Genomic DNA, 25,173 nt, shown 5'->3' with positions numbered 1-25,173 from the left:
AGCATTTAATCTATCAAGTCATTAACTAGGCCTTGCTTGTGTTTATTTGTAAAGTGGGTATCAGCTTATTAATACATTATGCATGATAGTCTTCCACACCTAGTTAAAGTGGCTCATTATCTATTATCCCAACACTCAAGAGTTCAAGACAGAAAATTGTTATAAGTTTGAGCCCAGTATAGACTACATAGTCTGTTCCGGGACAGCCTGGGCTGAACAGTGAGTTGTCTCAAAAACAAAATAAACAAAAACTAAAATGATTCTCTTTCCTTTCTAGGTATAGTATCAACAGACAAGATAGTCAAGTTTAACTATGAGTATATTCATCACGTTATCTAGTCTGAATGTATACCTTTATGCTCACCACTTTTCGGCATGCAGTGGGAGGTTGTTTCATCTGTAAATATTTAGTTTGTTGATTTAATATATTATTTTCCTAAAATGCATACCACAGAGGTAGTGACCTTATCCTGGAGTCCCCCTATCTTATTAATTTGCTAGATTGGTCCTCATTCAAATGACATACTGCTGGCTGATCACTTACTCCTGGAAAGGAGATGTAGTTGCTCATCCTTGCTCATAGGAGCTTACAGTCTAAAAAGAGCAGGTGGGGCTGGGAGAGGTCAGGTGAGGCTTATCACAAGGACATAGAGCTATGAGTAGGATGGGGAAAAAGAAGCGTTAAGGAGATGAAAGGAAACCTCTCTAGCTAACTGCAGTTAGGTGTTATTTTCGTGAGCATTCTTGCCAAATTAGGAAACTAACCAGGTAGATTAATAATTTAAGATCTGGGCTTCCATAGTTTGGAGGCATTTTACTTCTGTATACCTGTTTGCAGAACTTTCATGTGATAGAAAACCCAAAAAGAATTCAAGACATAGAGTCAGACAACTGAATATTGGTTGTGTTGGAGATGGGATAGAAGGGGAGATGGCCAAAAGTCCAATATCTCTGTTAGAGTAGATGAATACCTGATAAATATTCGGAGTGGTATAGATATGTTAATTAGGTTAATTTGAGGCTGGGCAGTGATGGCACATGTCTTTAATCCAGCACTCGGGAGGCAGAGGCACGCGGATTTCTGAGTTTGAGGCCAGCCTGGTCCACAGAGTTAGTTCCAGGACAGCCAGGGCTACACAGAGAAACCCTGTCTTGAAAAATAAACAAAAAAATTAGATTGATTTGATAATTAAGCTTTATATCCATAATGCATATAGTTCTCAATTATCAATACATAATAAACAATTTTTTAAAGATATGGAAAAGGTCAGATTCCATCAGTATCTACAAGCACTAACAATGCTGATTTGGCAAAAGTCCACTGGTTGATGATGGGATTTGATAAATGATAGAACCAGCATGAATTGAACTGGACTAACCTCTGAGCCATCACATGAAGTAGCAAACCTGGAGGTTCAAATGAGCACATGTGTATAGTCAGGTTCATTATAACTCTTAAAATTTATATAAGGAGGGGTGTCAGGATTTCTTTGCACTCTCAATGCATGGCATTGTTTATCTGCCTTGAAATTTTGTAGAACTATGATGAAACACTACATAAACTATATTTTAAGGTCAGGGTTTTGATAGGTCTAAAGAATTTTTTCAGAGCTCGTGTCTCTAACTGCATATGTAGCAGAAGATGGCGTATTCAGCCAGTATTGGGAAGAGAGGCCCCTTGGTCTTGCAAACTTTATATGCCTCATAGAGGGGAACACCAGGGCCAAGAAGTGGGAGTGAGTGGGCAGGGGAGCAGGGTTGGGGGAGGGCATAGGGGACATTCGGGATAGTATTTGAAATGTAAATGAAAAAATGTCTAAAAAAAAAAAAAAAAAAGAATTTTTTTTTTTTTTTTTGTGCCTCCTTTACAGAAAAAGATTGCATGGCCAAAATCTGTCCATTTCTGTTTTCTCTCAAACTTTATTTTTTGTACTTCTGGAACCAAGGTTTTTTTTATTTTTTATTTTAATTAAACCAGTCAGGTTGTTCTTCTAAGTCTTTAATAAGTGAATCTAATACGTGCATCTCAAAGACATTTGTTTGATTGTCTCTTTGATTTGTATGACAGGATTATCTTCCCTAACAGAGTGGCAGCAGAGCCTATAGACATGCTATTTGCGGAGCACTTGAGCTTCAACTGGCTTCTCTTCTACAGGAAAATAGGTGCTGATAGAAGATTTTGGTATATAAGTCAGTGCCTTACCGAGATAATGCAATTCTGTACCCAGAACATTAGTTACACTGATATTAAGTGAATTCCTTATTTGTGATGCTATTGTCCTCATAGTTATATGAGATTGAAATTCTCTATTCTTTCTGTGGGACAAAAGTACCAAAAACCAGAAGTGATGTTGATACCTTTAAGATCTTTATCATGTGTTTACTGAGCCGGCATGCATGGAGCCCTATTCTCTGAGCTTATCGAAGTGCTGATGTCTAAGTTCACATCCGTGGAAATATTCCCTGTCCTGGAGAGATCAGTGCTTAAGCTTTTGCTTGCTACTGTTTTCAGATCCACTCTCGGTTTCCCTAATAAAGCATACCAGGAATATTATTTCACACTAATGTATTTTATTACTCCTCTCTTTCTAACAGTGTTGCAGAAGGCCATAGTCAGGCTCTGACACTGTGTTGTCTACATGAAGAGAAATCAAATATATTTTTTAAAACTAAAAACAGGTTTTACTGCCCTGTGTCCTTCAAAACAGTGGTAATCAATACAGAACACTTCCCGTGTCAGTGTGTGTCAGAAATATAGTGTGCTATTTAAAAGAATTCACTAAGCTGCTAATGCTGAATGTCTCAAGGAGTTTGTATCATTGCTTGACATTTTAATTTGTCTTTATTTTATAATTTGTAATTAACTGATTCACATATTTTATTTGCTTTTTGAAAATTTAAGTATTGTGTGAAATCTTCTATTTGTAATTTGTGTGCTTATATTTGATAATCACACCTGTAATGAAGCACATAATTACTAGGTCTTTCGTGATCTGAATGGCTTCATCTGAAGGTAAGAGCAAGTTCAGTAATTTATAAAGTGTTTTTCAGGATACACTTCAGTATTGGGACAGAACATTCAGTTTTTATCTATTCCTTTCCCTCATGATGCATTAGTGCTAGAGCAAACAAATGGCTCTGAAATAAAGAGGACAGGCTTGTCTGTTCCATGTGGACATTTGTTAGCTTTGGAGTTTGGGGACGTTTTGGTATCTCTAATAGTTAAGGCAGTGGTTCACAAAGTGCAGTCCTCAATGATCAGCATTATTAACATCCAAAAAGTTGTTAGAAATGCAGATTCTCAGGTCAGGTCCCCCTCTGTAACTGGAATCAGTTTTTTGGGCTGAATCAAGCCTCGGCATAATTCTGATGCAGGCTAATGATTGAGAACTACTTGCTCTAGTTGTTTGGGATCCACAGGAAGACCAAGCTGAACAGCTGTTACCTGTCTGTGGGGAGGCCTAGGTCCAGCCTGGGTATGTTCTTTGGTTGGTGGTTTTCTCTCTGAAAGCCCCAAAGGCCCAGATTAGTTGATTCTGTTGGTCTTCCTCTGTGGGAAGTTCTTGTTTGTGGGATATGTTCTTCTAGCTGCACTGCCTTGTCTGCCCTCAGTGGGAAAGGAAGTGCCTAGCCTAGCAGAGACTTGAAGTGCCAGGGTGACGGAATAGCCAGGTGCCCCCATCCACCCACTCAGAAGAGAAGAGGAGGGGGAGGGGGAAGAATCGTGGGAGGGATGACAGAGAAGGGGACAGTGACTGGGATATAAAGTGAATAAGTAAAAAGAGTTTTTCTTGTTTATTTTTTTTTTAAAATAAGAACTACTGCTTCATTACTTTGTTATCAGTGCAGCCTTTGGACTAACAAGGAGCACTTGACACTTTGTGAGCACTATATGATGTCAATCCAGACCTTGCAGCGTCCACATGAAACCCTGCCTATTAGCAAAATCCGTAGGTAGTCTCTGTGTAGGAAAGTCTAAGAGTTTAGGAAGTAGAGCCTGAAGTTTCCAGCAGAAGAGGCTCTTTTATTCAGAGGCAGTTGGAGTTTTAATAGCATTCCATGTCACTTTACTGTTTGGCTAGCCCCTCAGTTCCCTCTGGATTAAAAAGGCAAAAGAGATTTATAAATTTTTTCACTAAACCAATCAAATTATATAAGGGATCACTGTGTCATATCATATGATGGAAAGAGAACAGTTATTTGGATTAATGGCATGTAATATAGGTAGTAAATCATCTATAGGCTGTAGGTATGTGTATACCTAGATTACATACATATGTATGTGCATAGTGTGTGTATGTGTTCTGTCTAGTGATGATATAATATCTAGCAATGTTCTTGATACAGACATAATTTTCAAGTCTCTTAATTTTTCAATTTACTTTGCAGTCTCAAAACTATACCTGGCATCCTTCTCTCTTAATCTCTTTTCTACCTTTGAATTTTATTTTCAGTAACACGACTTTCTAAAGAAATCTCTTGAAAAGTGAAGGAAGCTGTACAAATCAGAGGTTATTTGTCTCCCATTGCAGTGGGAGTTTTGCCATGCTGTGGTACTAAAGAACAAATGACACAAAGCTTTTGAGGGAAGTGATGAAGTACACCTTCTTCCAAGACTTTTACTCTTATATATCTATCTATCGAGGACAAACCTTGTTTCCAGGCAGAAAAGTCATTGATCAAATAAAATCTTTTTTCTTTTTCTTTTCTTTTTTTCTTTCTTTTTTTTTTTTTTTTGTTAAAAACAATTTTATCATGAAAACGTATGATCAGTAAAGGATTTATAAAAAACAAAACAAAACAAAAACAAACAAACAAAAAAGCTTTTGAAACCTTTACAACACCCCCATATGTAAATAGGTCTGTCACTCCTGTGTTTGTCCACAGCTCCAGCTCCAGATGAACCAGGGTAGTGTGTGGTGGCAGGAACAGCTGACTCATTAGTAGAGAGCAGTGAAAGGTAATTAACCCTGGGAAAAGTACAGCTGCCATGCGGGCTGTTCCTTTCTGTAAGATCTGATTAGAAATTAGTGTTAAACCACTGATTCTTTTTTTAAAGACTATCGTTGATAATTCATTTCCCCTTTCAGGTGTGCTCCTAGGAAAGGTTCTCAAAAGTACTTATGTACAAAGGTCTCAAATATAAACAATGTTTTCTCTTAATAGTGGGCACCTGTTTTTCTTGGTGTAGGATAGTCTTTAAAATAATGTGTCTGGTTATTGAATGTGATACTAGCCAGACCCATATTCTGATACTCAGTTCTCATATTATCCCAAAGCAGTGTTTCTCAACCTTTCTACTGCTGCAACCCTTATACAGTTCCTCATGATGAAGTGACCCCCCCACCATAAAATTATTTTCATTGCTATTTTATAACTGTAATTTTGCTCCTGTTATTTAATTTGTAATGTAAATATTTTTGGAGATAGGGGTTTGCCAAAAGAGCAAACCCACAGGTAGAGAGCCACTGTTCTTTGCTCTAAAGGATTGTTTTATGCAATAAATAAATGATAGATAATTGCTAATTAACTAACTTTTCTCCTTTCTTCTTTCCATGTCTTCTCTGATGATGCATGCCCCTTCTGTAGCAATGACATCTCTTCTGTTCAAGTTCAATAGCTGCTAGGGAAGGTAAGTGATGCTTATTTAAAATTAAAATTCCCCTCCAAAATGCATCCCCAATTTCTGTGCCCTTCCAAAATATATGAGAAGTTAAGAAAGTTGATTTTAGAGAACCAATAAATATGTTGGTATTTATTAACATTGGTACCAAGATTTGTGGCATCACATGTATGATAATGAGGTGCACTTGTATTAAAATATTAAGAATTCATAGGTGACTAGGAATTGTGGCTTATAGGACAATTGCCTCCCTTCCAAAGAAGTTCCTGAAATTGACGAACGTGTTTCCCTGCATAACAAAGTGAATATGAGTCAGTTAAGAACTTTGAGATAGGAAGAATATCCTGGAATATAAAAGAAGGGTTGACTACCCATGGTTCTTATGGAAAAGGCCGTAGAATTACTCAGGGAGTTGTAGTTGGATAATGTTCAATCAAACCACATTGCCAGCTTTGAAGATGAAGGGGGCATAGTTACGGAACACATCAACCTCTAGAGGCGGGAATGACTTTCATTGTCATCTTGCAGCTCCATGTTGTCAAGAATAAGGAACTGAACTTAATCAAGCTAGCTTGGTGAAGAAATTGATAATCCCTTACAGCATAACCTGACTTGGTTTCGCACTGATAAGACCATAAAAAGACCCCAGGGCTTCCACAACTATAGAATAATAACAGGTCTTTCTTTAAAGCTATTAAGCTTATTAATATTTGTTAAAGAAATAATACAAATAGAGAAAACCAACCAATAGGCAGGATACATTTTACAGCTAGTAATATAAAGACTATAATCCTCAGAAGACTATTTTATTTCTGAATGAAACAAATTCTTGGGAGACCAAAATTGATACTGTACGATTATTTATTTTGGGATATACATGATAATTATTGTTACACAGCGACTTCTTCCATTTTCTAACACGTCTCCTCAAAAATTCAACATATCATATTTCTTTAAATATAGTAATTGTCTCACTGAAAAAACAAAGAAATGAATTTTTTATTAACTTTTTCAGTGAGCTTAAGTGAACATGAGCTAGGGTAAGAATAACAGACTATCAGGGCAGTAGCCTGGGTCTCTGTTCCAGAAGCTTAGCAACCATAAAAAAAGCAGAGGCTGCTATGTCAACAAGTTGTCAACTGTGCGATAAAGAAGCTGGTAGTGATCGTACTGGACTGCCCCGTCTTTGTGTGTAAATTGGTAATAGGGACTTACCATAGGTACATTATGATGAAGGGATATTAAACAGTATAGTGTCTATGACACTGCATGGTTCCTGATAAGACTCCAGTAAAGATGATAGACATTTGCTTATTAAATTCTATTTCCTTTTACTGTTGGTAAAATCACTAGATATGTTTTGTCTTTCCTCCTTGAAGTGCTTAGTTTCTTTGTTTTCTCTGTATTATCAAGCTCAATTTTGAGTACATGGCCATATCTCACTTAAAGTAAAATATAGGTACCCAATGGTCAAATTTTGAATGAGTAAAAGCAGACTCTGAAATGGGTCCTCAGCTCCCCTAAATGTCCTTTTCCAAAATCTGACTAAATGTATTTCTTTTCAGATTTGATTTCTATTTCCCCAAAACAACCAATTAAGGTTAAGTCATGTTCATGTAAATGAAGTAAAAAGTTGATGCTGGGTAAAATTCTGGCATAGATCTATTACAACTCACAAGGTGTCTTCTTTGCATCAGAGAAACATTTTAACGAATAAGAAGAAAACAGTGCTGGGTATGGTGGTTCAGAACTCTAATCTCAGTAACTGAATCTGAGGTCTTCTGGGATACACAGCAAGGCCTTATCTCATAATAAGGGAGCAAACCCTGTCAATTTTCTGTAGCTGACAAAGCAACCAAAATGACCAAACCTATAATATTCCAGATGCTGAGTGACTGGGATTTATGTAAATCAATTGACAACCTATAGTCCCAAGAATCTGAAAATGATTATTTGGGGCTTACTTCAGCAGTAATGTACTGAGCACATACCATAGCCATAAAATTGTTCTTAGGTGACACATGGTTCCTTCCATGGGCCTACCTCAGCCTAGGTAAGAGCAGGAAGTCACGAGTAAGTAGAATGCAAGGCATCATCAGAATGGGCGGGCCCTCAACCTTCTCTTCCAGTACAAGAATGTTGGGTATGCTGTCAATCAGGACTGGGGGCAGATTTTGCAGTTCTTATCCTGAGGAAAGAAGGTCCTTACTTAGAAAGATACAAATAAAATCAACAAATTCAAGACATTTAATTTCAGCTAGTTAGTTTAACCATCTACTGTCTTTGACCCTTTTGCAACTGTATAAAAATGTAGCTTTAATCCATTGCCCGAACCAGTTTGACCACTGGCATTCTTTCTGGGATCTTTGAGAACATTTTCTTATTTTCTTTTGGGTTCTCTGAATGTCTCAGGAATCACTTAGATCAGTTAGAACTTTTCTGGGCTCCCCTCATATCCTCTGATTCCCCTTCTCTCTTAGGACATTCCACATCACATTGGGAGCCTTGAATTACTGACTGTTGGGGACAAGAGTTGTACCTTAAATATCATTTATTTCTTATGGGGCAATATGTATATTGCTGTCCAGTAACTATATATTGAACCATTGGTAGTATATTTTAAGAGAAAAATACTTAAGTGACAATAATCTATATTAAAGATTCTACTTTACAATGATAATAAAATCCAAGGAGTATTTCTCCAAAGTCCACTAGTTCATTATACTCAACAACGAGGAATCATACCATTTTCCTTTTAGACTTCAGTAGATTCTCCCATGCCATTTTCATCATCAGAAAATGAAGGCAAATGACTATAGTTTTTCATCTTAATTCATACTTAAAGACTACTGTAAAAATGTTAATGAAAAGCAAATACTTACTATTAATAAAAATATCATACTTGCTGAAAATATTCTGAAGAATGTCTTGAAAGTAGTAAGGAAAGTGGAAAATGTCCAAGGATATAAAAAATAATGTATAACCATATATATAATATATATAATGAAATAGCCTAAAGAGATAAAAATTCCCTTTGTATAATGAAATGCCTTGTTTTTAATCAACAAGTGTTCTTTGAACTCCATTAAAAGTGTTTTGACATTATAAGGATGTTTAGTATAGATTTACTCAAAATAGCATATTTAGTTGTAACACAAGCTTTGAAGTGAAGTGCTTAGTGTAATAAAACATGGTTTCCATAGTTACCACTGGAGAACAGAGAATAACTTTATTTCTCTGGAAGCCAGGAAAGGGCTTTAAAGAAAAGATTAAGCAAACAGACCCAGGCAGGTTCATTATTTATGGTTCACATCTCGTTGGCTTTTTAAAAGAATAAACTCTTGATATTATAAGAAATTAGAGTGTTTCCACTCAAATCTAAGGCAGCACATTAAGAAATATCAACCTTCCTGTACTCTGGGTATGTCCGACTCAGTTCTGAGTCAGAGGAAAGGCTGGCTTACCAGGCAGCTGTCACATACATTTTTGTCTGTGGTACTTTGTTGATAAGCTATGCTATAAACAAGTTGGTTAAAAGCTGCTTGTGGAAGGTAGCAGTTCACTGCTCATGGCGAATCAGGGGGGCCATAGGCAACTTTATTATTCACAGTCAGGTGTGTCATGATGGCATGCCTTACAGAAGGGAACTTGAAGCCCATACGGGTGAAGGTGTCCTCAGTAATGCCACCATTGTTTTCTCTGAGTGTGACTGGAGGTCACTGTCATGCTGTCCTCTGCTGCAGCTAACCCAAGGAGTTTTTCAGTTTCTGATTGAGACAGGGTGATAGGGTTTCTAGACTCTGAACCTTCAGTTCAGTTAAAGCAGTTGTGATTAACAGGACTTTTGCAAAGTTTCTATGTAGTTACAAGGACAGTTTCAATCTTCTGTCATTTTTTTGCATTAGCTATGATTATGCTTTTACCACAAAAATGCATTTGTTTTAAAGGTAACAATACAGACTGGGAGAATAGCTTATGTTTCATCTATATTTATCAGCATTCACTGTACATTTGTGTCTTCATTACCAGGAAATATTAAGGGACATTGTGCCATCTATTCCTGTTTACAGTTTATTATGCAGAGATAGGAAACACTTAGCATGTAAAATGAATGTAGAAATTATTCCTGGATAGAAACACGGACATTTCCCACTCGTTGGCTCTTTCTCCTCCATCACCGGATCAGAGTGTAATTGTCGGTAATCAGGCCTGCTTGCTGCTGATAAAACCACTCTGAATGCTAGCAGCCTTCTTTGTGTGATGACTCAATTATTCCAGAAGTGCCTCATCAAATCTGCCCCATCAGCTGGGCTAATAAATAAGGAGAAGAAACTGGCCCCCCAAAGCAAATTATAAATCCATTTGCATTAACCATTTCACTGGTCCATGATCTAGGCAGAAATAAGCATGGCAGATTGTGTTAAGCTTATTTGAATATGTTTATAATGTTTACAGCATGCAACTTTTTTTCCCACAAGGTGTTGGAATTATCAGTCATGAATGGCATCTAAATGCAGTTATGTTAATTACCACATGGCTTTAAAGTATCTTTCAGGGCTATTTTGTTGCTTAAATCAGGTAAAAAGTTAAATCATCTTGAGGGAGAAATAGAGGTCTTATATAAGGTACTGGAATTGTGTCAGACTTTAAGGAGAAGGTATTGTTATTTTTAAAGGGACTGGAAGGACATATATCAATACTAGAATACCTACTAGTATAAGTATAAGCACTTTGTCTGTGAACAGTGGAAGCCACAGTTATTTCCATCCTCTACATGACTTCAGTCTCTAAGCAAAAATGATCTGTACTGCAAGCAAATCAAAGTGGCTGTCGAACTCCTTGTACTGAAGATTTCTTGAAATGTTCCATAGGATAGAGATTCAAAAGCTGGACCTCTAAAAATCAACTAAATCCCTCAATGGTAATTAGTACATTAGTTGATAAATACTACTTTATTCTTTTAAAATGACCAACTGTATTGAAGTTTGGATTATATTTGGTTTTTAGTGATAAGTCAGAGAAGCATAAAATATTAAAAGTAGATGATGAAAGGCGTTTGGGTAAATAATATAAAATCTAATTGAATATCCAGTAACTTAAAATTGGAAACATCCGCTCTAAACTAAGTGATCTCACTGTGTCATCGCTTTTCCGTGTGGAATGTGTCAGGCTCATAGATGTTCCTTTTCCTACTCCTGCTCTAATCAGACACCTGACTGTGAACTGCTTGTGAAGGAAAGCTTATGGACAGCAAGAAGTACTTTTATTTGCCTAAAAATCTTCAATTAAACTCATATTACATTCATTATTTTCCCCAAAACAAAGTGTATTGTCCAATACCAACCTGGAGAGTTCAGCAGAAGAAATGTGTTTTCAACAACATAGCTGCTATGTGGCAATAGACTCACAAAAGTTGGATGCATCATCTCCTAAATTGAGAATTGTGTGATATAATGGGAAAAAAACTGTACTGAGGCTATTGACTAGAACTAAAGAAATAGATAAATACAAATGTTAACAGTAACTATGAGAAGTGAAATGGCAAATGGAAACTGAAGAGTCACCTTGTGTTTTCAGGAAGCTGTAAGCATTATATATACATATTATTAATTATGCACAAGTATGCTACTCTGTGATATTAACAATACAAGTATTTATATGTGTATGATATAATAGTATACCATTGTACAAATATTAGCCGTAACTTAAATCATTATATTGATTCATATAAAATATACCTTGATATTTAGAACTGTTAAGAACTTGTACTTCCATCCCAAAGAATAGTAATAACCTGAGAAGCTGTTAAAAGTTGGAACTGTGGATTGTTCAGTGTAACTGATAGAAGCTGTTAGCACGGACCTCAGAAACAGTGATGTAAAAGAAAATATGCTGGTATTTTTATGTGGACGTGTTAAGGTAATAAATCTTCCCAGACTTTGGAATGATTGGAGGCTATATTTGAACTTTCCAGACTTCTCGGAGGACTGTTGGGCTTGCATTTCCTGAGTAGACAGAGCAGGCTGTTTTCACTAATAGGCAAACACCACAAGAACATTGGCAGTGATCCTGAGCTCAGGTTTCTTGTACCACACTGATGGTGGTGGTGAGGTCATGGTAATTAGAATACATTGTCAGTGATGGTTTTTTTATGCTATACCTCACTGGTGGTGGTAGTGAGCTCATGGTAGAACATATCGATTGTGTTGGTGACTTAATGTTATACCACATGGATAGTGATGGTGAGACCATGCCAGTTGCAACACATTGGCAAATGGCATTGAGTTCACACTAAACTGGAAGTTGTGCATAGTACATACATTGCTTGAGAAAATCATTTGCCCCTTTGTCAAACTTTTTACCTTACATTTAGTTTGGGATATTTAATAAACTATGCCTATGATTTTCTATTTCGGGGACAGAGTTGATGTATAGATCATAACTCTTGGTCCATTCATCTATAAGAACAAAATACCATCTCAAATGTTGTACATTTCTTTTCTTTTAAATAATGTAACATAGTCACCATACTGTAACATAGGTTTGCAGAAGCAGGTAGTCGTCTATGAAACAGTTATTAAGGCCTGACATCCTCTAATTGTTTTAAAGAAGGGAAGTCAGCAAATGGAGTATTTGCCAATGACTTCATGTAGCTAAGATATTTGAACATCTAAGTCATTAATTAGAAAGACACTGTGTGGGCTGATAACCTGCCATACCATGGTTGCCATGTAATTTCATCTTTTAAGGTTTCTCTTTCAGAAAAGTGGGGACTTCCATGAAAGTGACTGTATGCTAGCAAGTGGAAGTAGTACTGCTGGAAGCCCTTGGTCCTTGGTGAAAGCCTCCAGATCTGAGAGTAATGTCTTAAGAATGTGCCTTCCCCGTAGGCTAATAGACATTTAAGTTGGGGAAAAGTTGTTTTGTTTTTTTCTAAAGGAACATTCAGAACAACTAAAGAGTGACAAATAATAATTTCGAAAACCTAGGGATTGGCATTTAATAAAAGTGGGGGTTTAAAGGTGTCATGAATATGTACGAAAAGAAGAACCTGGGTTCCTGTTTGACTGTGGTGGGCTTCCACAGAGGAGCTGGGAAGAACTTTAGTGACAGCCTCAGACCTCACAAGACAGACCTGGAGAGGCCCCGCTTCCCATTTCTGTTTCACTCTGCTTCCTTCCATATCCTAGGTCTTTGCGTGTCAAATCCTATTCCTAAACTTATCTTTTCTCAGCACCCTCTGCACACTTCTCAAGCAGATCTCAGCTGTGCTGCCTCCATTCTAGTCCCCAGGGAGGGAAGCCACAGCAGATGGGGTTAGGGCAGAGGGCTGACGCATCTGACAGCAAACGGCGAGGCTACAGAGTAGAAGCTGTGAGCGTCAGGAAGCTCCTTCTCCCAGGAGACCCAACTAACCACTGAAGAAAGTTGAAAATGAGCCCTTTGAGAAACGCTATTAAAAGTAGTAAAAAATTGCGATTGTGCAGATGACGTGCTGCTGTGTGCTTATTCGGATGCTAATGAGTTTGACATTAGGGAACTCAGAGGCTTTACAGCTACTCCCTTATGTGATTCTGTTCTTTATTGGCAATCTTTGAGAAAATAAATGGAAAATGTATTGCTAATAAATACATAACACGATAGGGCATTAGACAGAAAGCCATTACTTTCAGGATTTAGAAAGAGCTTTGTTCACCAGTATGACTGCTTCCAGGATCTTTTGTTTTAGGTTGGTGTGTGGCAAACAAAGGGAACTAAGCAGGTGGAAAGCTCCAGAACTCTCTCTATCAAGAGCACAGCAGAATGGGCCAAAAACATTTTTTTTTAAAGTTACAATCAAACACAGAATAAGAATTCCCTAGCTGTGGTACGACTTTTCCGTTCTTCTACTTGGGCAATGTGTGAGAATCTGCTACCTGCTCCTTCTGCACAGCCACCCTTGCTGACTTGAGTTAAAAAAATGCATCTGTCTCCTGTCTGGTCAAAGCTTGCAAGGAGCAGGCGTGTGTGGGTGAGAAGCCGCTGCTTCAGGACCCTGCACTAAGTCAAAGGCCAGCAACAAAAGTCTCCTGCAAAGAAGGTTGGAAGTTTGTGACTTAAAAGGTCAGAACTCCCAACTGTATACATTTAACCATGGACATGTGTGCACATGGCATTGGTATAGCAGGGCCCTCTCCAGGATGCTAACTGCACTACACCGGCTTTCAATGTCTTTTTTTTTTTTTTTTTTCCCCACCCTAGAACCAAATAGAGAAGATGCAGCCTTGTGTAGTTAATTGATGGTAAAATAAACGAAAAACAGGTTGTTTCCTTGAAAAATGAATTAAAACGCTAGACATGGGAATAATAACAACTTCTGCTGGCCCTTTCAGAACAGCTCAGGTAACAAGGGAACATTCTGTCTCTTGCAGCTCCTTTACTAGGGCTCAATGAAAATCATGCCCTGACTTTTTCTTTTTTGATGGCTAAAAGTAATAATAGGCATAATAGGACTAGGGATTTAGCTCAAGGGTAAAGTGCTTGCCTACCATGCATAAGGTTCTGGCTTCAATCCCTAATACTACAAAAATGAATCATAAAGTTATTAATAATAACACAATTTGTAATATAACAATTTTATTCTGCTTATAATGTGGCCAACCAAATTATAGGTAAAAGATGCCAACATGTCCTCTGTCATTCACTAAGGTTCTTTTAAATAAGCAATTTTCTGGTCCAGCTTGATACTCTTGCTTTCTTTTACTTTTTCTCTCACTAGGATGAATTTCAAAATTTTCTACTAAATTGAACAAAAATATTGAGTCACTCTGAGGGGTCAGAGCAAGCAGTTGGCATATTCAGGTCAACTTCAGAAAGAGTGGTGTGATCTCAGTTTTACAAAAAAATTAGATCGAAAGAAAACTCATTTAATCAAAGAATTTATATCAAGGCTTTCCTGGTCACCTCTGTGCGTTTGCTTTGAACTTCATTGTTGCTGCTGAGTTTAGAATGGTGATCTTTTTCAGTACAACACTCAACTTACTGTTTTAAAGTGCTAAGCAACTGACATCCTCTAGGGCTGCAAACTGTTCTGTATGTGGTTACTGTCATCTGCCCTTACAGAATGGTGCATGATTAAAAAGATGTAAAAATCTAATGTGGCTTTATTTGTATTAAAAACTAGTTAGGTTAAAGATACTTTAAAAATACAATCTTGAGCTGGGCGGGGTGGTGCACGCCTTTAATCCCAGCACTTGGGAGGCAGAGGCAGGCGAATTTCTGAGTTTGAGGCCAGCCTGGTCTACAGAGTGAGTTCCAGGACAGCCAGGACTATATAGAGAAACCCTGTCTCGAAAAACAAACAAACAAACAAAAAATAGAATCTTATAAGTATCCCAGATGACTTACAGGGCTCATTCCAACAAACACTGAGAAGTGAGAAATTTGATTGTCTATGAGACGAAGTCTACTTGAAAAAATATATGTCTTATGAAGAAAATATTTTCTAAAACTTCCTATTTTGCCACAGATAAATCTCAAAATATGAGGAAGGGAAAATGTCAAAGGCCTTTTATAATATATATATATATATATATATATATATGGGGGTGTTCGAGACAGGGTTTCTCTGTATAGCCCTGACTGTCCTGGAACTAACTCTGTAGACCAGGCTGGCCTCGAACTCAGAAATCCACCTGCCTCTGCCTCCCGAGTGCTGGGATTAAAGGCATGCACCACCACGCGCAGCAACCTTAAGTTATATTTAAATGAGGCATATTTTAAAAATACACAAGAACTCTAAAACATGAAGTTGGTAGTGCAACCACCCTCACCCCATGTCACGAAAGTGTGACTTTGAGGCCATGGTACAGCATCTGATAGAAATCTGTGGCATACACTTGTTATCTGTGGGGAAAATAGAACTATTTGCTAAAGATGTGTGGCAAAAGGATGCAAACATACGGCTTTGGTTTACATTCAACATTGCCAGTTGTAGAAGTTTCTGGGTAGACTCTACAATAGTAATGGCAGCTTGAAATCAGAAAGACAATATAGCTAAAGTCTTGACTATAAAGTATTTCCTCTTGCTGCTGAAATTCATTGGGATTCTAGAAAATTGCCTTTGCAGATTATTTCTCCTGTGAGTAGTGTACACTAATGTCGTCCTTGGATAGAACTATTGTCCAGAGTCCAGTCTAATAGACTGTACTGTCTGACAGCAGGTGAGTGTACTCCCCCTGCAGGTTTGCTGTTGGTTGGAGAATTAAAAAGGGCTAAGAGAGAAAAGACCACTCATAACTCTAAACTAGACATGGTGTTCAACTTCTCAGCCTTCTATATAGAATCAAAGATCATACAATAATACATATGCAGGTATGAAGAACTACAATTAAGAATTGGAAGCCTTAAATAAGTGTGAATTAGAAAAAAAAAAACACTGATACATATGTCACCATGGGATGCTATGAGAAAGAATTTTGTTACATTCCTAAAACGATGACACTGAACATGCTTTCCGTTTGTCCTGGGCAATCAATAAATGCATTAGAATTATAGAATAAAAAGAAGGTAAAAATAGAGAAATATAGACAAATAGTCTAGCCTTGCATCTCTCATCACAAGTCAGCACTTTATTTAATATAGCAACTCATTTCTTCACACTTTCCTTCTATAAAGTCTACATCTAGGCCACCATTTTATGGTAACCCACAGGTACGTTTAGAACAGACTAGCATCATTCAAAGAAAAGACAATCAATACTGAGCTCTTTGTCCTCAAGCTAGACAAATTTTATTCTGATAAATTGGAATCATCTAGTCATTTCATTTTCTTGAGTTCCAGGCCTTTCCTAGTTTCCTAGGTTTCTCTTTTTTATTTTTCTAAATTTCACTTCTGACAAGGATGTATCCACCAGGGATGCACAGCATCTCAGGGAGAGAACTAAGGACCATCTTGCACAGCACAGCAGCCGCTCCATTTTGCAACAAATTTCTCAGGATTAAAAGAACCTGTTGTGAGCTGGGGCTATAGGTAAGAAAAAAGACATGTGCCTGGCAAATGCAAGGCCTTGAGTTCAATCCCTAGTACCACTGTAAATTAAAAAAAAAAATCAGAGAGGACATGTTATAAGAATAATGAAATATAACCCATAATATAATATAGTAAAATATTGTAATTTTAGACATGCCAGGAAAGAAACACAGTGAGCCTTGGTTAAGAAGTAAAAGAAATTCAAACAGAGCTTGATTGTTAAAAATGCTTTTTGCACAAGTATGAGGACAAGAGTTTAATCCCAGTAATCATTTAAAAGACCACGCAAAGCAGTGTGCACTGGTAAACCTAGTACTAGACAGATGGAGACAAGAAGGTCCCTAAAACTCATGAGTCTGCCAGTCTGTCTGTATCTGAGAGCCCTGGGTTGCTATCTCAGAAAGTAAGATAGAAAGCTACTGAGGAATGACACCCAAGGTTGACTTCAGGCCTTCAAGCCCACATATGTGCATACACTCCACATACGCAAGTGTACTCATCCACATGCAACAACTCCCTGATAAGCAAAACACACAAATAGAAATAAAAAACAAAAACTTTAAAAGGGAAATGAACATTGGATATATAGGGAAGTTTCTTCAACGTAAAAGTCCTTGTTCAAGGTGGCTATTGACACAATGTAAGAGTTTTCAAAAATTTCCTCAAACCAAAGTTATTAGAATGACTTTTCCACATGTTATGACCTGCTCTTCCACAAAGAACCAGACTCTATGAATCTGGTATAGGATTCTACATAGATCTCTGTTGAAGAAAAAGCGAAGGGCAAATGCAATTGAGTTTGTAAATTCACTACAACGTTCCTTGAACTCCTCCTCCTCCTCTTCTTCTTCTCCCTCCTCCTCTCCTCCTCCTTATCATCCCCTCATCATCATCATCCCCTCCTCCTCCTTCTCATGCCCTCCTCCTCCTCCTCCCCCACTCCTCCCCTGTCCTTCTCCTCCTCCACCCTCCTCCTCCTCATCATCGTCGTCGTCCTCCTCGTCCTCCTCCTCGTCCTCCTCGTCCTCCTCGTCCTCGTCCTCGTCCTTGTCCTCCTCCTCCTCCTCCTCCTCCTCCTCCTCCTCCTCCTCCTCTTCTTCTTCTTCTTCTTCTTCTTCTTCTTCTTCTTCTTCTTCTTCTTCTTCTTCTTCTTCTTCTTCTTTCTCAGAAGATAGCCTGGGACTTGTTTTCAACTCCATAGTAGGGCTCAGATTCCTGCGCTGGAGTTTTGAGGTAGAAGTCTATTTCCTTTTGCCTGTGATATAATAAACTCCAATAAAAAATAGTCAAGTACAGTACCTAGAATATTGTTCATACATCTCTGTATAGGCCTGTAAGTAAGCAAAGATGCTAAATGGCATCTTTCAACAGTCAACTAAACAGAATTCATTGATTTTCATGCTTCATTGGGTATCAGCTTATTTCTACCTCTGACTCATATCCTCTATAAAATGTTGTTTATTAACATTCTTCATTTTATCCGTGTTTTTCACACTTGCCATTTGTTCCTACATTTGCTCATCTATCCAGAAGATCATATATATCACGAAGCCTTTTTCAAATGTTTCCCTCGTTGTTTTATAAGTTAGATTCTGAACATGAAGTACCTTTTTCTTTCTGCTGTAATATTGCACATGGTTTATGTGAGGTACAACTCTTCCCAGATTGTTTTTTGTTTGTTTGTTTGTGTTTGTTTGTTTGTTGAAATAGGGCCTCACTGTGTGGCCCTCGCTGACATAGAACTTTCTATGTAAACTAGGCTGGCTGGCCTCAAACTCACAAGATCCACCTGCCTCCTCACGTGCTGGGATTAAAGTTATATGCTACCATGTGTGATTCATATTAATGTGGTTTCAGAGCAAAACCAATTACAATGGCAAATTAGAAGAACTGCTATAGGCATTTCAGAAATATCTTCTATTTTTCTGCATAATTAATGAAGTGAAGTAGACAAAGTTCTACAAAATTCATAGGACAGGTCTTAAAAAATATATTTGTTTTGAAAAATATCATAATGTTTGCAGTATTAATAGCAATCTTTTCAATAATATTGTGATGACTAAGCCAAAAGATAACACACATCACTTGCCAGTAGACAAAAAAAAATTTCTAAGAACTGTAATTTTCAAGATTGCATTACATATTATTTAAATCATTTTGCATCAAACATGTAACAGTTGTCTGCCTCCTTTATAATTCATGAGGAATTGGAAAGGGTAGGAAATTCTCCTACCCCATGTCTTCAGCCATGAATAGGACAGAGGTCTTTTTACCTTGAATGCACATGATGAGAGCAAGACATCCACTTTAGTAAGAGGTTTGTCTATAGAAAATCTACCCATGTTCCTTTGCAGTTTATCAAAAAAACATAGAGTGATTCAAATGAATATCATTTAGAAGGTCGTGCTCTCATGCATAAAACTCTAGAGAACAAAGACCTGGTGTGTGTGTGTGTGTGTGTGTGTGTGTGTGTGTGTGTGTGTACACGCATGTGTTCACAGTGCTTCCTATTACTGAGTTGTGCCATCATCCAATAAGATCTGATTTTGAATTAGAATGGAAGAAAAGAGAAAGACATTTCACATTTTAAAATTTTCCCATCCAAAAAAAAAAAAACAGAGCTTATGTATTTTAGGTTTCTGATTTATTGTCCCCCATGTGACTTACACTGAACTTTCCACTGATTAACAGAGTAGAGAAGAAAAGTCCAGTGAGACTGACAGACTTGTTCCATTGCATGCCTATGAATTGGCCCAAGTTTATCCTCAAAACTTACTAACAGTTACATAGGATATATAGGTTACACAAAAAGAAAAGAAAAGAAAAGAAAAGAAAAGAAAAGAAAAGAAAAGAAAAGAAAAGAAAAGAAAAGAAAAGAAAAGAAAATGGCCCAACAAAATACAGCTATGAGGCGAGATTCCAAGATCAATAAGGAGTTTTGTGCATTCCCACCCCTTCAGGTGGCATTGTTGAAGATATGAATTTGTCAGGTGGCTACAGCACAGACCCATGTCTGGCTTCTCAATGCTGCTATAAATAGGATTGCATTTTAATACGGTTCTGAAACTTTTGTGTATGCCTCTGGAACTCCTGGCAGTCTGTCTTTCAGATTTGGTAAAGACACTCACGGAATTCACCCTTCCCTCATGTTGGGGGCATTTTTCAGAATGACTAGGGAAAGTGAATAGCACCGTGTTGCAGGATAATAGACTTGCACCATGTGAATGCTGGCCCATGGGAGTGGCTTCCTCAGAAATATGTGATGTGTTTCATCATTTTAACTCTCACATGCTACTGATCCCTCTTAATCTAGTTATTTGTGTAGCACACAGAGCTTGGTTTGCATGAACTGAGCCACTTTATATGCAGTGGAGACCCTCCTGGGAGGAGGGGATTTCACAACACAGTCCATGCCGTCCTGAGTAAACCAAGCCCTTTTAATCCTAGGCAGTGTCGCATCTGTCATAAACTCATATGGCTTCAAAAGAAAGAAAATAAACAGGAAAAAAATCACCTCTGTTTATTGTTTTCTCTTATTGTGTACTTTTAAAATATTTACAACAATGAACCATTTTATTTAGACTAAAGTGGCTGTTGTTCAGCCAAAGCTATGAACACTTTTTGTTTGCTAATTTTAAACGCAGTTCAATGATTGGTGTGGTGCTTATTATGAAGCAATGACAAAAGAGTTCTGGTGGGTTTAATAGTTTTAGCTTACGAGAGCTGTTGTTAATTTCATCTGTAGTGTTGCAGGTGAAAAAATGCACAATGGATAAATAGTCTATATTGGTTTAACTGAACATAATATATAGTGTGTTCTGGAGTTGTTTGTCTCAATAGACTATAGTAATCAAAAGTAATGAACCTATTATGTGCAGGACCTTGGAGAGCGTCGAATGGCAGTAAAAGTGTGGCACATAAAAGGTTTATTAAAGGAAATTAAAGTCCATCATTGCCACACCTGCTCCCCTATTATAAGTCCATGGCAGGTCAGTGCCTTCAATCACAACCTAGCCTCTGAGAGCGGAGTCTAGCTTCCATTACCATGGCAGTCACACTGCCGCTGTGCACGTCAGGATTTAAGGACTGGAGCCACGGAGCATTCCTGCTCCCTGTCTCTTATTTTTTCCACAAGCAAAGTACCTTGTCTATATTTAAGAATTCTAAAAATGTGCAGAAGTGAATTAAACTAAGAGGTTATTACCAGATTCTTGCAAAATGGATAGATGCCCATGGGGTCAGAGTATATGAAAACTGAAGGCTTTGAAAGCCTGTATTCCTCTGATAATTTAATTACCTTTAAAACCTTCAGTAATGATAGGAATTGATACTTTCATGTACCTCACTTGGATTTTATGTTTCTTCTACATTTGTGTGATATCATGACTGTAGTTTTTCTGGAACTCAGAGAGAAAACGTAGTTCGCTGTTGCTAGTAAACTCTCAGTGGTATTTTGGAGGGGCACTGCAAGGGTTTGCTGTTTGGTTGCATTTTTACATGGGCAATTGTTTTTCCTAACTTAGAAATAGTTACAAGAAAGCATCTAGAAGGGTAGAGGCATTTGAAATCAGTCAGTCTGGATTTTTTGGCTTGGTGTTTGGAGATCTTCTCACTCTCACAGGACTGCTGATATGACAACCCCCTTTCAGTCTTTGAAATTCTAGAAGCATGCAAATCATTAGCAAACACTTGTGGGCAAGGGCATCTGCCCTTTCACTGTTATCATCTCTGGTTTCTAACATCTGTAGATACGTCTCTACAACAGTGGTACTCAAGAACTGTCAGCCAGGTCCCATAGAGCTAAAAGGAAATTCAGGAACATGGAAGGCTGCACATTTTCATAATGACCTTCAGAATTTCTAATTACATGTTTTCATTGACTGGTCAATATTAAAGTAATGATCTCAGTACTTGTGTTCATATTACAGATGGATGCCGCGGTTGAAGATACAACGTTGCATACTCTTTCAAAAGGAACTGAAGGTGAGTTCATGAGCAGGCTTCCTGACATTGTACCAACCACACCATGAAAGATGGGCGTGCTTATGCTTGTCCCTTGTGTGTAATAGTAAGTGAGGAAACCATTGAGTAGCAGGAATGATGATCTCTAGTGACTGGGACAAAAACCAGATAGTCAGCTTGTCACCAAGGCTGATTTTTATGTTTATACTGTCTGGCTTAATAGTCCCAGTCTCTACCTAGTTCAAGTGAAATGATAACATTTGTTTTTTTCACTGTTCCTACTGGGAGTTTCAGGCAGCTCCAGAAAGTAATGTTTGGAAGGTTCAACTTGTTGGCTACCCCTCTTTTTTTGTAACCAACAGATGGTAATGTAATATTGAAATATAAGCAGGCCCTTGATGATCTAAACAGCTGGAAAACAGGATTGACTGGCAATTATACCCCTCAAGGAAAATAACTTTTATTATAATTAGGTATATTTTGTGACCCTGAATTCTAAGTGGAAAACTAGTTTCACCATGGCTCTGAAAACATTCTGGAGATCTGTGCTTCACACTCCATTCCAGTGTTCATGCTGGCTGGGGAGAGCTGAGCCACTGTACCCTACCTTCCTGGAAGAGTTTGGGACTCACAGTTGAGAGTGACAAGGAAAATACAACACATCTGATAGCTATGCATCTACAAATGTCGTCAGTGTAGATAATTCCTATTTAACTGAAATCCAGAGTTCCAATGCTTTTTATTAGTCAAAGATGAAAGGTTTTAGTTAAAATGTGTGCAGCTGTAATTGACTGTTGCATCCCAAATGTAAAGTAATCCTGTCTATAATTTGGACTTTACTGAAACAGAACCTTTACCCACTGTTATTAGGTAGTTTTAGTATAAATGACTTCTGAATTAATCGTATCCTGTATCTTTAAATTTGAAATAATTTTTTTTGCGCTTTTATTTTTATGCAGCAAACTTCTCAGTGGGATATATGCTTACTAAGAGTCTATTTTATTATTTAGAAAGAGTTCATTCTTGTTCTAAATAGCAGAATTCTAGAGATTAGACTGTCTCTTATTTTGATGTCTCAAAGCACACCACTCACCACCATTTCAAGACACGGGTCTTTTAATTTGCAATTATTTTTGGACTTCATTTTTTTTTTTTTGGCAATGCACACATAGCCTTAAATAGAGCCAACATGTTCTTTTAGAAGTGTACTACTGTTTCTTGTGAAGCGTGAGTAATTTTGGAAACCACCTGTTGTCTCCCTCCATATGCTGCTTATCCTTGTGTAGGCAGGTATTTACCAACACAAATTCCTTTAGTTCCCAGAGTTTCAGGCAGAAATTCAAAGCTCTTTGAAAAAGTCCCTTATTTTGAAAGGCTGTTGATACTAACAGTGCCGAAGCCTGTTCCTGTCTTCCATATGTAGAAACTGTTTGGGATCAACTTAAAGCGCTTACCAGTGAAGCCTGAAGTTCTAAGAACTTCTTACTGTCGTTAAATCTGCCTACACAAGGCTGTGGACTAACACATAGGTACATGTTTGCATAGAATCCATGACTCCATATATAAATAAGCACCACTAAAATAAATAAAAGCAGTAGTTTTAGTAGTCCTTTGAATAGTTTCTCATCCCAAAGAAAATAAAGGTTTCCTTTTTTCTGAATGTTTTACAAACTATGTCTAATGTCAGTTCACTGGAAAATCTAACCTACTAATCTATAAGGAGCTAAGACTACCCAGTGTATCAAATCTAGGATGAGTCTGTTTTGGGGCCATGTTGTCTGCCCTCTTATTTCCAAAAACCCAGAGAGAAAGAAAACTCATTCCATTCAGTGAGAAGCCAAGTGGAGTCTGTCCTAGCCAGTCACTAGTGTTAAAGTTTCAGTCAAACAGTTTTTAAAATAAACTCAATTGAGACTTTCTTTCTTTTTTTTTCTTCCTTCCATCCTTCCTTCTTTCCTTTCTTTCATTTTTCTTTTTTTTGTGAACAGTTCCAATGGATTCTCTGATCCCAGAGCTAAGGTAAGATCTCCCTTATGTGATGCTTTCAAATATTGATTGGTCTGATTAGTTTAGAATAAGTTGTTTTCACCAGCTCAGAACCCTTGCTTCAGAATTAAGACTAAGCCTAAGGGAAACTTCACTTGACTCTTTCAAACCCTCGGGGAAGCAGAGAAGGGTTGACAATGAGGCTGAAAAATATTTGATCTAATATTCTAATTAAAAAGCCACTTTTGTATAATGTCAACTACTGCCTACCTTTGTTTACTGGCCACCTATTTCCTATATGCTTGTATACCTTGTGTGACTGGATTTTGCACTATTGGTCCATGTGCTCAAATATCGAATTGCCTTGACTGTAAGCTATCCAGTTTTTGTTTTAAATAATTAGGTAATTCCATCAGCTAGTGACTTCCAATTTTAGCCTACACAATAGACAATAATGTGACCTCTTTAAAGCATGTCCTTTCATTTCTATGTTAGGTATTGTAGCTAAGGCAGCATTTTGAAAATTCTACCTTACTGAGTTAAGCAGAAGTTCATTAGCTCTACTTTGCCAGAATCACTGTTGAAGAATAAACTTTAAAAGTAAAGCACAAAGAGAAAAGAAAAGGACTTTTGGTGAGAAGGAGCATAGCCTGAAGATACACTTTTCTTGAGTAACACAATTGCCCTTGCAAACCCACTAAGCCCCCAGTCGATGAACTAGCCTGACTTTCTGAACTCAGAAACCTCTGTATGTCTCAGGGGGAGTGTTTGACAAAGAGTGTTTTAGTGTCTGACCTATTTACCCTAAAGAGAGACAAACTAACAGATTATGCCACTTATCCCAAGTACTGGGCTTGGTCATTCCCTAAAATGTAGGCTCTTAGTTTCTACTTCTTTTAAGTGAGTTAACTTGGCTAAGTATCAGTTCCTTTGCTTATTTAGAATTTGGGTGTGGTTTTTATGCAAAAATTGCTATCAGGAAATCTATATGTTTGGCTGGGTTAATGATATCACCATTAAGAATTTAAAATTTTAAATTAAAGCATTAAGATCAGCATATATGATGTGCAAATACATTTGGGCCACATTAAAAGTATGGAACTGATCACATGTAAAGTATGAAATTGCCTGCCTCATTTCTTTTGTTTTTTTTCTTTATTTACATTTCAAATGCTATCCCGAAAGTTCCCTATAACCCACGCCCGCCCCTGCTCCCCTAACCAACCCTGGCCTTCCTCTGTGCTGGGTCACATAAAGTTTAAAAGACCAAGGGGCCTCTCTTACCAATGATGGCCGATTAGGCCATCTTCTTCTACATATGCAGCTAGAGACTCGAGCTCAGGGGTTACTGGTTAGTTCATATTGTTGTTGCACCTAGAGGGTTGCAGCCCCCCACAACTCCTTGGGTACTTTCTCTATCTCCTCCATTGGGGACCCTGTGTTCCAACCAATAGCTGACTGTGAGCATCCACTTCTGTGTTTGCCAGGCACTGGCATAATCTCACAAGAGGCCACTATATCAGGGTCCCTTCAGAAGAATCTTCCTGCCATGTGCATTAGTATCTGGGTTTGGTGGCTGATGATGGGATGGA

At 37.7% G+C, this 25,173-nt stretch overlaps 1 protein-coding gene across 1 annotated transcript in view; it reads left to right on the top strand.

Moving 5' to 3' along the window:
* The first annotated feature begins 5,558 nt into the window (after positions 1-5,558).
* St18 (ST18 C2H2C-type zinc finger transcription factor) overlaps positions 5,559-25,173 on the top strand; it is a 110,434-nt gene continuing 90,819 nt past the window's right edge. Inside the window, exons 1-3 of the mRNA XM_029533387.1 lie at positions 5,559-5,632; positions 21,562-21,616; positions 23,584-23,614. Of these exons, the coding sequence (XP_029389247.1) occupies positions 21,562-21,616; positions 23,584-23,614 (86 nt within the window). The 5' untranslated portion in view covers positions 5,559-5,632. The remainder of the gene's footprint in view (positions 5,633-21,561; positions 21,617-23,583; positions 23,615-25,173) is intronic.

This window comes from Mus pahari, chromosome 22 (assembly GCF_900095145.1).
Source record: "Mus pahari chromosome 22, PAHARI_EIJ_v1.1, whole genome shotgun sequence".
Classification (NCBI taxonomy): Eukaryota; Metazoa; Chordata; class Mammalia; order Rodentia; family Muridae; genus Mus; species Mus pahari.
This window is presented reverse-complemented; position numbering and strand designations above follow the sequence as displayed.